The sequence below is a fragment of the Salvelinus sp. IW2-2015 genome, linkage group LG13, assembly GCF_002910315.2.
Source record: "Salvelinus sp. IW2-2015 linkage group LG13, ASM291031v2, whole genome shotgun sequence".
Classification (NCBI taxonomy): domain Eukaryota; kingdom Metazoa; phylum Chordata; class Actinopteri; order Salmoniformes; family Salmonidae; genus Salvelinus; species Salvelinus sp. IW2-2015.
Genome location: NC_036853.1, coordinates 26,946,222 through 26,962,691, shown reverse-complemented (window position 1 = coordinate 26,962,691; position 16,470 = coordinate 26,946,222). Strand labels below are relative to the sequence as shown.

General features: G+C 44.1%; 1 protein-coding gene across 6 annotated transcripts in view; it reads right to left on the bottom strand.

Annotated features, from left to right (window-relative positions):
• szt2 (SZT2 subunit of KICSTOR complex) overlaps positions 1 to 16,470 on the bottom strand; it is a 114,128-nt gene that overhangs the window by 7,009 nt on the left and 90,649 nt on the right. For 3 of the 6 annotated variants that reach the window (XM_023999423.3, XM_024147408.2, XM_024147407.2), the window contains 10 exons: positions 15,812 to 15,905; positions 15,474 to 15,554; positions 15,112 to 15,186; positions 11,931 to 12,026; positions 9,199 to 9,412; positions 8,725 to 8,911; positions 8,514 to 8,636; positions 7,465 to 7,801; positions 6,976 to 7,185; positions 1,851 to 1,961 (listed from right to left, as the gene is read on the bottom strand). In XM_023999423.3, coding sequence (XP_023855191.1) covers positions 1,851 to 1,961; positions 6,976 to 7,185; positions 7,465 to 7,801; positions 8,514 to 8,636; positions 8,725 to 8,911; positions 9,199 to 9,412; positions 11,931 to 12,026; positions 15,112 to 15,186; positions 15,474 to 15,554; positions 15,812 to 15,905 — 1,528 coding nt within the window. The remainder of the gene's footprint in view (positions 1 to 1,850; positions 1,962 to 6,975; positions 7,186 to 7,464; positions 7,802 to 8,513; positions 8,637 to 8,724; positions 8,912 to 9,198; positions 9,413 to 11,930; positions 12,027 to 15,111; positions 15,187 to 15,473; positions 15,555 to 15,811; positions 15,906 to 16,470) is intronic. The other 3 variants (XM_024147406.2, XM_070446204.1, XM_024147409.2) reach the window with 2 other exon arrangements.

Sequence of the window (16,470 nt, the reverse complement as noted above, 5' to 3'; positions counted from 1 at the left end):
TTGGACATTTAATTATGTTGTGTGATGTTTTTTTTTCTTTAAAGAAAAGGGGGAGATTGTTAAGTTCATGTTTTAAGTATCCCTATATTTCTGTTTATTACGGGGCTATCACTCAGTCAAGAGCGCGCATGCGCAGGAAGTTTGTTCGTTGTTGAACTGGCCTTGAGTGTAATGGCTACCTTGTAGTGTGTTCATATAGTAGAGTAAACTTTGTTAAACTGGAACCTTGTCGTTGTGTCATTTCGAGTTAACACAGTTGAAACCGGGATTCATCAGTGAAGAGCACACTTCTCCAGCATGACAGTGTCCATCGAAGGTGAGCATTTGCCCACTGAAGTCGGTTACAACGCCGAACTGCAGTCAGGTCAAGACCCCAGTAAGGATGACAAGCACGCAGATGAGCTTCCCTGAGACGGTTTCTGGCAGGCTGTGCAGAAATTCTTCATTGTGCAAACSCACAGTTTTATCAGCTGTCCGGGTGGCTGGTCTCAGACGATACCGCAGGTGAAGAAGCCGAATGTAGGCTGGCGTGGTTACACGTGGTCTGCGGTTGTGAGGCCCGGTTGGACGTACTGCCAAATTCTATAAAACGACATTGGAGGCASCTTATGGTAGAGAAATGAACATTAAATTATCTGGGAACAGCTCTGGTGGACATTCCTGCAGTCAGCATGCCAAATGCACTCTCCCTTTAAAACTTGAGACATCTGTGGCATTGTGTTGTGTGACAAAACTGCCCATTTTAGAGTGGCCTTTTATTGTCCCCAGGACAAGTTGCACCTGTGTAATGATCATGCTGTTTAATCAGCTTTTTGATATGCCACACCTGTCAGGTGGACGGATTATCTTGGCAAAGGAGAAATGCTCACTAACAGGGATGTAAGCAAATGTGCCCACAAATTTTAAGTAAGCTTTTTGTGCGTATGGAACATTTCTGGGATCTTTTATTTCAGCTTATGAAACATGGGACCAACACTTTACATGCTGTGATTATATTTTTGTTCAGTATAAAAAGTTGACCTTCAAAATCCATTGAAATCAAATAGGGGACAGAGGGAGGGAATTAATTATTGAATATTACACATATAGATTGATATAGTATTTGTCTTGAATGCATATAATAAACAGTGGAGTCCAATGACTGAGCTATGGGAACTTTGATAGAGGCACCCGGTGGTTTTGATGTTGTTGCATGCAGTGTCACGATACAGTTTGGCTTGAGGCGGATGGAATCATTGAATGTGGAGTAGAGAAGAGGGGATAATTCATTTGCTTAGTGGGGTGCTTCCCCTGTTAATCTGCATTATATTCTGGGTCACATTGAATCAGCTGGAGGTGCAGTAGCTGGTGGTGCTATAGTCCAGTGGTTCCCAAACTTTTGGGTGCGGAGAGGTAGGGGGAGATGAACAAATGCAATTGTTTTTGTTCTTTTTGAAAGTCAGGCTTTCAACTTACTCTTACTCTTGACAGTTGTAATAGTTGAATGCACAAGGTGCAATTTCAAAATTGGGTAGTGCATCAGTAGGTTTCCTCTTGTCATGTCAGTCATTGCAGAACTTAGAGAGCTATTTATATATTGTCAGAAATAGGGGGGGGGGGCAGCTCATAATATACTGTGATGGGCTGTGTTCAGTGGGGAGAAAAGTTTTGATAGGTTTTCCATTGCAGATTTTGCTACGTGTGTCCTACTGAACATGACGCTGATTTAGTGGTGGTTGAGCTCTGAAGGCCGCACTCTGGAACCTATTTTGACAAACAARTTGAATTCTACTGTGATTGTGGAGTTGTAGTTTTTACATGTTCTTGTAGTGTTTARATTTTATACGTTATATTAGTTGWTTTGTTCTTACCAGATACTGAATGCCACTGTCATCAAAGTGTCGGCAGCTCTGAGGGAATCGAGTCAGCAGCACTTTGATCAGACTCTGGTACCAGCRGGGACTCATGGTTAGGAAACAGTCCTGGAACCGAGAGAGAGGACACAAAGCTTTTTAAAAAAGTGTTATTGTTCAACATTTCGACCCGAAAATATTCATCAGGCTTCTGAACTACAGATAAAGAAATGGCTTGACCCTACCAGTTACCACCCACATACAAAACCGCTTCAGCTACACAAGAACTATTGCTGAAACTGGAGGAACAATTAGCCTACACACACTGACAAAGGWTACATTAGGAATTAAGATAAAAGTAAAGATCTTTCAAAGTTTTCTCGATATTACCTTCTAAATTAAAAATGCAGAAATAGTACACATCCAATTACTAAGCTGGCTTTGAATCTAAAATGTATAAAACATTTCTTGGCTGAGAATCTGTGATTCCCTGGCATACATTATGAATAGCAGCAATTGATGCAGGCAGAATAGAGGATCGGGAGGGAAGGCAAAGCGGGGTGGGGGGGGGTGAGCTGTAGGCAGCTTTTCAACGGCGACCCCTGCAATGCTGTAGAGCCTACTCAGTTCACAATGTGCATACTTTACTACACACTCTTAATCTGTTCTCTCAGCTCGCTGGCAGTGAAGTTTCCATTCCACTTCTTTTTTCTTTATATAAATAGTARGTTTGGGTTTTTAAATTAGGACTTTCCTGTTGATAATTGCTGAGATCCCTGTGGGAAAGACAGAGCGTGTATTATCTTGGAAGAGGGCAGCTCTTTACTGTAGCTATACCTCCACACTAAATTGAAGTGTACATCTTTTCCTACATAATGATACAGTTATATATTATTTTTTATATTTTTTAAAGGCTGCGCTCTACTGTCCCAAATGGCACCCAATTGCCTATATACTAGGAAATAGGGTTTGGGAAGCATCCCATGCTAACATCCTAGTCAGAATTAATACCTTCTGCACGTTGGGCTTCTGAGCATCGAGAAGCTTCAACCTCATGATGGATTTGATAATAGTTTTAGTTCATCTTTAACGAGACATCATTTAAATGAAATTTAATTTGTTACTAGCAAAGAGTATCATCAGACACATTCCATATGTAATTCAATTTGGTTTAAAAACTATTCTGTAGCTGGGGATCACATGTAGCCAGAGTAGACCTCTGGTAGCTGAGCGCTATCCCCTAGTTGTGAGCAGCATGTAGACTTCTGACATGCCCAGAGGGTCAGGGGGTATAAAACAAACTCACAGGTTGCATCCCAAATGGTACCCTATTCCCTAAAACGGTGCACTACTGTTGACCAGAGCCCACGGTCCATGGTCAAAAGTAGGTAACTATATATGGAATCGGGATGTAACTACAGAATAGATCAAATATGACATTGGCACAGTGGAGTAGCTACATGTAATCACAATGCACATATCTGCATTCAGCGCATTGATATTGTTCTCCAACTGCACATGGGGATACGACGGCAGCACTATCCTCATGTTGCAGTCACTGTAAAGCTTSTGTGGTTAATATATGGAGGATACGGCCTGGTCTTGGCTCCATTCTCCACCTGCCTCCCRGTCTCAGCTCTGATGGGATGAGCTACTGCGGTGCACTGTGGGAAGGCTCTAAGACTCGAAGGAACTGTCAGTCACACAGTGAGGAGCCCAGTAGCCCACAACCACTGGATCAGGAAAAGTATGGGGGCTTTTAGAGGGAGCCTGTGATTATCAGGATTCCTTTCTCCATGGATTACGTACCGCGTTTCTCTCCTGTTCGACACGCACAAGAAACATGTGTGCACGCATGCGCGCACGTACACGTGCACACACACACACACACACACACGCACACACACACACACACCTCTCTCTGTGATTATGACTATTCATCCAAGGATGCTGTGGAGTCGTTCCTTGTCATTTCAGCAAGCCATGACACCCACCATCTCAGATTGTTCTGAAATTCTTTCTGTAGTTAGAAACAGCTAAGATTGGCATTTCTGCATTTTCTTTTAAACATTTTATTTCATCTCAGTGACATTAAGCGAATTGATTGCACTCAAATTGGCCACTTTTATTTCTAGGATTCAGATAATATCCCATAAATATAGTACCCAACATCCGATTTGTACCAAACTTTGTCCTATCAATGAGTAAGACATGAGGAATCCCCCCAAAAATGTCAAAAAGCCCCCCACACCCCATGCCAATCCCACCCTAACAACCCGTATCAATTCTTTATGTTTGACAAGTAGTACGAAGCTGCGGCGAGGAGTATTGCTTCTCCATACTATGTAATGTATTCCCTTCCCTCACCCTGAATCTGGTGATGCGTTTTTCCTCTTTTCAGAGAAATTAGTAATTGAAGTCGCTTGCATTATTTACCATAAAGTAGTGCGAAAGTACCTGTTATACCGCCARACTCATCCATTGTGCTGGTCTCTTGTCTTTATTAAATAGATGACAACATTTCCTTTACAACTTTGGGTAGAAAACCAATTAGGGCTGTCCCCGAAAAAAAAAAAATCTTGGTCGACCGAGAGTCATCCTGTTCTTTCGACCAACCGATTGGCCCATATATAGGCAGACACACCCCTATGTGTTTGAATAAAATAAACGACATATGCAGCGAGCTTGTGTGATGCTTAAACGAATACTGTTTGATGACATAATTAAGACACAAAAATGACTCAAGAAAGAGTCCGATGGTCACACTGTGTTAAAAAAAATGACAGCGAGTTCCTGTGTGACTGGCGCACGTTGTCTCGCTCTCCTCCCTACTGCAGCGGAAAGGCACCACAGCACAGCAAGTGRTTATTGCGCTGTCCGTGCTGAAGCTACAACATTATTTCAGCCATTTAGTTTCTTACTTGTTTCTGACTGAAAAGTTCTGTTTCCGAAATTTCCAAATTTGTTTAGGAAAAACATTCCCTATTCCCTCAACCCTTGCTCTCTTTACGTGAAACATATAAGCATGGCATGCCAATAGGGCCTGACCTATAGCCTATCATAATCATATCAATAAATGGGTTATAACAAACTCCAAARACAGTAACACATGACAGCACAATGGATGTGGACAAATAAACTCGAAACGGGTGAATGTTTACTGGTTGCTCAGGAGGGAAAGGGGAAGTCAGATCTGTGGAAGACATTTGACTTAGTTGTGGAAACTACTGGAGATCAAGAAAAAGGAGGGTATAGGAACAAGCGTTGCATGAGTATTGTGTGCAATATTATTATTTTTTCGGACCCTTTGGAACAGTGTAAACACTAAATAAATAAGTGTACCAGGGAGTCTGTAAATCCAAAATTTCAGCAGACTAAAAACAGTAGCATGCAAATGTGAATTGCGMTTTATTTATTGTTTAGGCAAATTATTCAAAGCTCCCTTTGTTATTTCACTTTAAAACTAAAATGCAGCTCGATGGTGGTTATACACGGCTACTATACAAAGAGCACTAATGGTATCGACATTACTTATTATTCTAACGATGAACATAATAATTGTAAAAATAACAATAGGAAGGAGATCAAAAAAATATGATAGTGTTTTGCTATTGTAATGGTTATTGGGTTGCATGGGTTTAATGGTAAAATTCCACTAATCACAATACATGCAGTCCTTCCAGAAAGAATTCACACCCCTTGACTTTTTCCACATTTAGTTGTGTTACAAAGTGGGATTAAAATGGATTTGTCATTTTTTTGTCAACAATCTACATAAAATACTCTGTAATGTCAGTGGAAGAAAAATTATATCATAAAAAAATATATTTAAAAAATCACACTATTAACTAATAACTATTCAACCCCCTGAGTCAATACATGTTAGAATCACCTTTGGCAGTGATTACAGCTGTGAGTCTTTCTGGGTYAGTCTCTAAGAGCTTTGCACACCTGGATTGCACAATATTTGCCCATTATTGTTAAAAAAATTCTTCAAGCTGTGTCAAGTTGGTTGATCATTGCTAGACAGCCATTTTCAAGACTTGCCATAGATTTTCAAGCCGATTTAAATCAAAACTGTAACTAGGCCACTCAGGATTACTTCATGTCGTCTTGGTAAGCAACTCAAGTGTATATTTGGTTTTGTGTTTTAGGTCATTGTCCTGCTGAAAGYCACATTTGTCTACCTGTGTCTGTAGTTGCTCAAAACCATTATGTAACCATTGTGTAATCGGAGCAGTTGAAACTGGGTACTTGAAACTAAGTATAACGGATGAATAATTTTAATTATTGGAGCTCTGAAGAAAGGCCTTTATTTTACAAAGCCAACAGGTGAAGGAAGGCTATATCGTTAACATCAATAACAAACTTCTGGGTTAAAGTGTTTTTTTTTTTTTTGTTATTGCAGAAGATAATCTGTTCGCAGTAATTTACAGGCAACTAAATTAAATGTGTCCATCTAACAAGCACAAGAGGCTAACAGGAAACTCTACAACACTGACACAACACATGCTTATCTACCTCCAGAGGTACTTAGCCAAATCCAAATCACRACTGGAACGCAATAGCCTAATATGGACATGACGTGATACTGGAAATTAGGCTATTGAAAAGAATACATATGTACAGCTGACTGGAACCAACCAATCACTCTGAACGGCTGCACAATCCAATCAGTGACCGGATGCGTTTTAATGATGGGTGTAGATGGCTCTATAATAATTATGCCTCTTGCTGTATGTGTGCAGTAGGGTGCTGATGGGCGTCTGAGATGTTTCCTAAACAGGAAGAGCAGCAAACAGATGCTGTCAAATCAACACAGCAGCTACTGCTAAAGCAATAAGCGAATAGAGGCGATACAAACAAGACCTGAGAAAGACACGTTTCATCATACAGCACTGCACATCTGAGTGAGTCCGCGAGGGAGGAGGGTTTGTGTGTAAACAGGAAAGCAAGGTCAGGGTCAAGCATTGAAAAGTAAATGAGGAAAATTGAGTACTGGAATTTCAGCTGATTTCCTAAATTGACTGAATAGAAATGGAATGGACCCCGACCCCGCAGGAAAGACATGAACAATATGAAGTATGGCGGTGAGYTGAGGTGGCGTGGTCTGTAGTGGAGTGAGGTACAGTGTGTTCTTTACCAGCTGMGGGTCGATCTCCTCTACAGATCGACTCTGCACGGCGTTGAGGAGCTCCTCCAGTTCGCTGAAGGACAGTTTGCTCAGCTTGAGCTTGTCCATGGCCAGGTGATGGTGTTCACCATGGAACAGCCTCCTCCACAGATTATCCCTGCGACAGTGGCCCATGGCCTGCTCCACGCTCGCCTGGATCTGCCTCCGTGCACAGCCCACCTGGATGGATGACGGAGTCAATTTATTTGACTCATTTAAAATACATTGCTTATAATTTCATGTACATGCCACATTGGCAATAACTAATACATAAATATATTGGTACACTGATTTATTTAGTTATACTAACATAGTAACCTATTCCTTTATTTTTGGAAATAAACCTAGTATGAAATAGTAACCTACAGTTTCTTCATCCATGCGAGTACAATGTTACACATATTAAATAGTTCAAGATTAAAAACACAATTAAGTTCTAGCAGTCCTGGAGAACCCTACCTCCTGATTGAGTAGAGGGAACAGAGGAGAGGGGTAGAGGAGTCCCTGGGCCCCAGACCCAGACCTCCGGCGGCCAGTCAGGGGGTAAAACTCGTTCCCATCGCTGGGGGTAGAGATGGCGGTGTCTGGGGCTGAGGCTGCAGGTGGGGTCTCCTCCCAGAGGTCTGGTTCAGGGTCCCGTGCCCCGCCCGGTTCTGTCCCTCTCTCAGGGGGAACCTTTCCTCCCAGGTCYCGGGCCTCTCGGTGTATCTGGGGAAGCTTTTTGAAGCGCCGCATGTCAGCAGTCAGCCGGGGGAACAGCTCTCGCTGACTGGTCATGATCACGTAGTAACGCAGCCTGAACCATTAAACACACGCATGGACACACACACAGATTGAAAAGACAGACAAGTCACTGTCAATGCAGTGCAATAAACCTCTTACATACACAGAGATATTGGTACAATACACTGCTTCATGTTGTGTAACCTACTGTAAAGAATACTAACCTACTGTTTTCAATAGCAACCTACTGTACGAAATTGTAACCTACAAAATTGTAACCTTTCCCCAATTTTCAAAAGAAACCATTTCCCCACAGGATTTCAGAGGATTGAAAAAGGGGGAATGGGATACCTAGTCAGTTGCACAACTGAATGATATTCAACCAACACGTCTTCCTCATTTAACCCATACCCTCTGAACCAGAGAGGTGCGGGTGGCTGCCTTAAATCGACGACCACGTCATCGGCGCCCGTTGTTYGGGGTTAACTGCCTTGCTCAAGGACAAAAGAGAGCAACATGGTTTTCACCACATGTATACCCTGGTCTAACCCGTCTGACTAGGAGTKATTACTTCCCCCATCCATTGTGTGATATTTATACAACGGGTGGGTCTAATCACGGATGCTGATTGGTTAAAACCGCATTATAGCCGGTGTCTATTCCACAAGCTAGRACCGGCTAAATCTACGACGTTAAAATGCCCATTCACTCTGTTCCATCTGACTGCGCAATCCACTGTCTCATCAGCACAGCCAGGCAATTTATAAACTAGATCTACACTGGACCTCAGCAGATGTCTCTCTCCCTCCGACTGCTCCTCAAATGGAGCGGCATTGTGACACACCAGCAGGGACACGTCAAAATCGTCATGGTGACGCAGGCCTTCCAGGTCCTTGTAAGAGCCCGAGCTGGAGGAGAAGAATAGGTCATGAATAATGTATTTTAAAGTCGCGGAGGTGTGTGTGTGTGTGTGAGTGTGTGTGTCCATAAACCTACCTGTTCCAAAGAGCCACCAGAGCGTACTCATGCAGGTCGGAGCTGGGTGGCGCTCCCTTCTTGCCTTCGCTGGTCATTGCAACCTTGGACATGCGAAGGGGCTTCATGCCGTAGGTGCCAGCGTGGTCAGTGATGTAGTTATACAGCTGGTGGGCTGTGATCATCCCCGTAGAGATAGAGAAACTCCCTGACAGACAGACAGGTAGAAAGCATGCGCTCACTGACAGGACATCGGCCTAGATTCAACCCAACACAGATTAGTAACCCGCGCACAGCGACATACTTTCAAAGGCAATTTCCCAGATGTTCACGGAGATCATGTTCACTGTTAGGCTCAAGCAGAGATCACATGTGAAAGCGCAAAGCACAGGTGGTTTATGTTAAAGCACAGTCTTAACCATGTTCCTACTGCTGGGACTCATTGTCGCAGCAACATCAGGGTCTACTTGTTTAGGTGGGCTGGGTCAGACTCACCCTGGAAGACGTGATTGCGTCCGAACTTGGGGATGTCAGGGTGATGAGCTATGAAGTCCTCCAGGAAGCCGGTCAGCTGGTATCCCTGCCGCAGGGTCATGTGACAGCCCACCAGGTACTGGTGCACCACCCGCAGGTGGAAGTCATAGCTGAACGAGTGCACGTGCATCAGGTCACGCACCTTATCACACTCCTCTGTGAACAGCATGGAGAGCTGGAGGTGAGAGAGKGAGAGAGGGGGCGACACAGTGTAGACACTCACTACCGAGTTCTTTAAGGGCTGCGGGGATGGGATTGAATGGGATACACCACACAAACACGCACACACACACATACAATGGAACCTAACAATCACCTAGTCCAGAGGAAGAAGATCCCCATGACCTACCCTACCCAGCATCCTTAGCATCCTCAGATCATGACCTTAAACCCCAAACCCCTTTTTTCAGGTCGATACATTCACAAAACCATCTGAATTCTCCTGGATTAAAATCAAGCCAGCATTGGCAGTATCATATGCACAATTCAATGTTTTATAATAGCGTRTCTAAAGTTAGGCCCAGCGCCTCTCTCTCTCTCTCTGCATTGCTATCTGTCTTGTGTCTAATAGTTATAGCAGCCCCATTAAACTGTTGTCTACAGCCATTGTCTGTCTGTGTTGTATCCATCCAATCTGTGGCAGCATGCACTTAAAGTGCTTATACTGCAACGCTKCTCCCAACCCTCCTTTGTGAGAGCCTTTTGTAAGCAACTGTGATATCAATCAACTTCACAATTGTATATCTTATTTAATTAAATCCAACATCAAAGCGGAGGCTTACAAAAGCATTAATGGCAAAATGCAAATGATTGCGGTGAGAGGCTGGAGCATGCAGTAATTACTACACAATAACAGGAGCTAGGGTTCCGGGAGGGGTGTTGGGGAAGGGGAAGGGGGGGTAAATGCTATTACTGCTGCTGCTTTCATCTTGACCCAATGCCTGGAACAGGTCTTGTCAAATCCAAGAGTCAGGGYAAAAATAATAACACTCCGTTTTCATTTAATGCCAGCACTAGTCTAGATGCATATAGTACATTACACATCAAGATAAAGTTATTTTTCCTCTCCTTTAAGTCAACGTAACAGTTGAACCTTTCACAATCTCTCTGATAAAGTGAACACTTTGAACCTGGCTTTGCCATGTTATTTTGTGTTCGGGCAGACGCCTTCAATAATKAAAAATAAAAAAACATTTCTGTACAGACGGTGGAAGAGATTGAAGGCTAGAAGTAGTAGAGTAATGTCAGAAGTTCGGAACGGGACGGTACAGAGCAGTTTAGTAGTTAAATGGTTCTGTTGGTCAGTGTCCCCCAATTGTAGCTGGAGAGATCTGGAGCCTAATTACCTGGAACCTCTGACCTCTGACCCCTGAGTCCACAGGGCAGCGGAAGCTATTAGGAGTGCAAACTTCCCTTTAGCAGTGAAACCACAGGGACACAATATAACACTGTTTAATTCTGTGAGTGGAACAACACGTTTATTAGGGACCTTTTAACATCAACACCGTGGATTAAATTCTCAGGCATTTCATGCATTAATTGCTCAGCCAATCATATCTAAAAAGTATTTTGGGTATACRTTTGAAACTTGCTTGTATCTTTAACTTAGTGTTAATGCTACACYCCTGTCAAACACACCTGTCATATGTGCTAGCAAAGAGGTGAAAGTACATAACTTAGTTGAGGTGAAAGTATATAACTCAGTTGAAAAGTCAATTTTCGGTATATATATATCAAAGCTCTTTTCTAATACAAAGYGACACTTTACATTACAACYACAGAGGATGACAGTGGATTAGTGATGCAAAAAAACAGATACCGAGAGGATTCTTAATTATCAGGGCCATCCAGGATGCAGAGAAATCACATAAGAGTTTATTGGAGCAGAGAAAGAGCGAAATGGAAGGCAGGGCCAGACAGGGACATGATTCGAGCCCATCAGAAMGCTTGAAGAAGAAGATCCCAGATCCTTGGACCGATGGGTCACCAACCCGCAAGACCCCACACCAGGTGACATGAAGTTCCAACTACTAAATGTGCTAAAAGAAATCACAAACAGATGCTTGAAGACTTCATGGAAGTCAGAAGATTGCTCAGTCCAGATTTCAGCTGCACAAAAAAAAGACACAAGGACAACAGTAACAGTAGGCATTCTGCAGAACAAGCAGCATTTAGGCTAGTTTATTCACCAGCTGCAAGACAAACACAGACTGATACAGAAGTAGCTCGGAGGGAGGGGCAAAATGACCCACAGACAGACAGTGAATCACAGCGCAGCATCGCCCAGGACTGTTTGCCCCAGCAGTAAAATGGAGATGTAGATTGAGACAGGAGTCAGGCAACCCCAAAGACAACAGAGTCTAAAGGACTGAGATAAACCCAAGAGTCACAACAGAACAGACACGTAGGGAAGTCAAAAGCTCCACCAGGCTGCACTGATGATTGAATCTATTCTATCAGACAGATGAAGCCATCATAATTCCACACACACAGAGACAGAGACAGAGACAGAGAGAGAGGGAGAGAGAGAGAAATAGCACAATAGGGAAAGAGAGAGGAAGAGAGAGAAAGAAAGAGGGATACTGTAGATTGAGAGAGAGAGATCAGGGGCCATGGCAGCAAGCAGAGGGAAGAGGAGGGGGTGGAGCCTGATTGGTGGAAGACACCCCGCCCCTAAGGGTTCTGGGACATACCGCAGAGTCAGAGACCGGTGTGGCGTCAGGGAACGGCTTGAGACGGAGAGGTTTGGTGAGGAGGGAGCCCTGATGGAGAGAGGATATGAGATGGGACTAGACAAACACAGAAACATACACGCACAAAAGGAAAAGAAATGGACAAACACAGAACAAGACAGACAGAAACACAAACAGAGCAAAATACAAAAGACAACCGTCACAATACTGAGATGTATTACACATGCAAAGACAAATGTGTTGCTACACACTCACATTAATAAGATTACAGTGACATGGAAGAGAGAGGTGACGTGACAAGAGGTGACAAATTAGTGGGTGTGTGTGAGCACCAAGCACGAGCAGGTCAGACAGGCCACAAATACAACAGTCAACACTGATGGGAACTGAGGGTGACTGGTGACTGCGTCCAATTATAAACCACACAGACACACACAAAGGCAAACACAGCTGCCCATGAATCTCTCACTCATCCACTCCAGTGCTTAACTAACATGTCGGCCACCCTGCTGTGCACCGAGACTCTGGAACCYCGATGGCTCTTCACAAACTATTTACCGCGACTAAAAGAGAAAGCCCTTCTCTCTTTGTTTACTCAGGCTAACATGCATCACTTTGAGCCATTTAGTAACACTAGTCTGGAGAAAGAACGGCGTGGAGGACATTGACACACGGTCCTCTGTCTGTATCACATTAAACAACGGTCAACTCACGACCTGAAAACTGATTAGTCACAAGAAGGATAGATAGATATAGAGAGAGAGAAGAGAGAGAAAAATAGCTTTTCACAAAAAGCCTAACAACACAGGAGATCCAGTCAGTCTGTACTCAGCATGCCGTGCCGAGCTGATCACAGCCAGTAGTCTAGTACATAAAGTCCAGAACAGACCTACCGCTGCTAAGTCCATCTCCATATCTCCCTAGTCCACAGACACGACAGTCCATTAGCTCTGTTTAAAGTAGYTGGGCTGCTGCAGTAGCTAGACACACACTCCACTCTGCCCATTAGTTTACACGGCAAAGCAATTACCAGTCTGAAATATACTGGTTATATTTGAGCACCGGAATATTTCTGAGATCAGAATACCATACACGGCAGGCAATCATTATGAAGAATTTAATAAAAGAGCAGAAAATGATATTTTSCGAAGTGAGTTCACTCATTTTTTCCAGTTTGACTTAAAAAGGAAATGGAGGACAGAATGTTTCAAATCACCTCTCTTGTTAATATAGTTGTAGGTCATTTCAACAAACATAAATGCTTCACCGAGTTTCCCACTGTGGTTTTAGTACTACACCAGTCCTTCATTATTTCATAGCTTCCGGGCTTTGAGCACGCACACATTTAGAAACAAACAAACAAAAAAGTAAKAAAAAAAAAAAACTTCAGATGTCTTAATAGTTGTAGATGACCAGCTGCTGGAGAGAAACACCTGTCGGGGCTTTCCCTCACTACCAGCAGAGCGACATCTGGAGACGCTCAGCAAACACACAGCAGTCATTTACACACCTTTACATTGAATTACACCGAGTTTAGAGCAAAACCTGGATACACTCCAGATAAAAGGAGGGAGGAACAGAGGGGGGAGGGTTGAGAGAGGGAAGGAGGGAGGGTGGAGAAAGAGGGAGAGAGAAAGAGGGAGGGAGGGAGGGGGGGGGAAGAGGTACTCACACGAATCACACCATAGCCTGTAGGGGTGTAACTGTTCACCAAACCTACGGTTCGGTAAGTGTTGCGGTTTTGCGTCATGGTTCGGTTCAGTTTTGGTACACTGGAAAAATGTAATGCCATTCACAATGTTCATTCAGCATTCACAATGTTCCTTGCATTGTCTGTTGTGACCGGATTGTTATGCTGGGCCTCTCAAGTTTCCACTCGGATGCTGCGTTTTTAACCATGTGGGAGGTGGAATTTACCAGTCCTGAAGTCGTAAATACCAGTTGGATTCATTCATGTGATTTGAACTCATTGAGAAATGGCGATTGGCTGATGGCCAACAAGCTGCCAACAATAAATTAAAAGTACAGCTATCATGCTTGTAAAAAACTACTTTATAAAACCCATTAATACATTGCTTTTTATAAATAATGTTTTGTAGTTGCATTTAACTGATGAAAATGCTGTTATATAGAAGTGGGTGCTCAGGATGATAAATGAGTTTCCCACTTGTAATTACCAGTTTGAGGGCCGTTCAAGTGGGTTTTTCCCAGTCGTATGCTGTAAATCCCCAGTTCCCATTTGGATGCGAACGCACCCCAACACAGCTTCCTTCAGTGCCAGATGAGTACTAAGGGGGGGGGGGGTGTCTGTAGCAAGGTACAGCTCCCACTCCGGGGTAATCTGATGGGCTCTCACTGTGAAATTCATTAAAAACTTTGGCTTGCTTATATAGAGTGTATAATACTTMTTTGCTGAAATGGGTGCAAAAAGAACGTTAGTAACGTGTCTCGGGCATTCTCACAAGGCGCTGAAACCCCCTATTCTCAACCACCGAGAATGGGTGCATATCCACGGCTATAAACAAAAAAAATATCGCTCTTATCATTTATTTGGCCCAGTCAGAATCAGCTGCCGTTGTTTCTTTGCGTTTCCGTCTTGCTCTGGTATACCGGTGTGATGTCGGCATAAACGTGTCAACATATTTGAGGCGTTTGCAGATGCGTAGCCTGTTCTCGTTGAGCGTTGCGACACACTGTTAACGTTTTATCCACAACTCTCTGTCCATCGCCGTCGTGATCTACTGGGAAGCCAAAATGTTGCCAAACWGAAGATTGAAACCGTGATGGAGGATCCTCCAATTCTGGATCCCCCCCACCACTCGCCATCGTACAGAACTAGTTCCCGGTTGCCCCTCACAAAAAGACTGTTTGAAATGCGCCATTTTTTTTTTTAGAGGCAGGCGTACAACACAGTGCAGGCATAGACTATAGGCCTCCTAATATGTGTACCAWTAGACCCCTAATAGCCAGGGGGGAGGGGTATAAAGTCATGACGATGATTCCAGAGATGTGAAATCAAGCTGTTTACAACATCTCATCTCGCACTCCCTCCCTCTCTATTCATCCCTCTCTTTACCCAGCCTCAGGCATACCTAGAAGAGARTATGGTCTGGTTAATTTGGCCCTGGCTCTGTGGTCTAACTCACAGCACCAGCGATAAGAGACGCCGTCGTGATGTTACCTGAGAGTTGACGGTCTGACCCATGGGGATGCGGGAACACTCCAGAGCATACTGCTTCACACAGAAGTAACAACCCTGAGAGAAAGAGAGAGGGAGAGGGAAAGAGAGACCGAGAAAGACAAGACAATTATAGTGGGAGAGAGCGAAACACAAGGGGAGAAGAAAGAGAGAGAGATTTTTGAAGTGCATATTGTGTGGTGTGGTTACAATGACGACAACGGTTCTAAATTCATCTCCTGACACTGTGAGAAGGGGGGGGTGTAATATGGAGTGACAGAGAAAGGGCTAGAGGGAGAGAGAGAGAGAGGTGGATGTTTAATATATAGAGAGGGGTGGAGGTGGTCGGTAGGCAGCGGTCTCACCTGGAAGGCCAGCTCCATCAGTACGATGCCCCCTGGGAGCGCCCTCTGGAGGTGGTACGCGGTGGTGCCTGACCCTGTGCTCTGCAGAGAAATACAACAGTATCTCAAGAGTTGATGAGGGTGATGATGGAGGGAATTTTGTGTGTGTGTGTGTGTGTGAGAGAGTGAGTGAGTGAGTGAGTGAGTGAGTGAGTGAGTGAGTGAGTGAGTGAGTGAGTGAGTGAGTGAGTGAGTGAGTGAGTGAGAGTCAATATATCCCGGTATGCCTTTCAGTCACAAAAAGTGTGTGTGAGCGTGTGTGTGTGAATAGTCTCATCTCTTGCATCAACACTACTTACTTTTGGGCTGTCCTCACTCCTGGCCTTGTTATAGGAGAAGGACTGCCTCTCTGACGAGAGTGAGCTGAGCATGGCTGCCCGGGCCCTGGCGATGCTGCAGGGAGGAGCGGAGGGCGAGACAAGTAGGGTTAGGGGTGAGGCAGAGCTGGAGAGACCAACGAGAGAGAGAGAGTGTGTGTGTGTGTGTGTGTGTGTGTGTGTGTGTGTGTGTGTGTGTGTGTGTGTGTGTGTGTGTGTGCGTGCTCCTTTAAGCAGGGGTCCCAGAGACTGGCAACACAAAAGAGTGAATCACCCAGTACTGGGCCAGAGGATGACAGAGACCGAGAGAAGCAGAAACAGCATCTGCCCAGTGGCTGCTACAGTTATATCACATCTGTGGCCAGAGGGATGTGGCTATTGGGGGCTAGGATGTGATCACAACACATCTGATGACTAATGGATGAATGAACACTGCTCACAGTTCGGCTCACTGTCACAGAGAGGATCGTGGGAGGYAAACTCAGAGAAYGAGGACATTTGCCCTGAGTTTTATTGCGTTTATTGCGTTTGTGTTTTTATTGTGAGAGATCGGGTGAGTTAGATTTCCAATGTATTCATTACACATGGTAAATAAACTTGAAACTTGAGCTAGTATGGTGCAGAAAGAGTGTTTGATTATA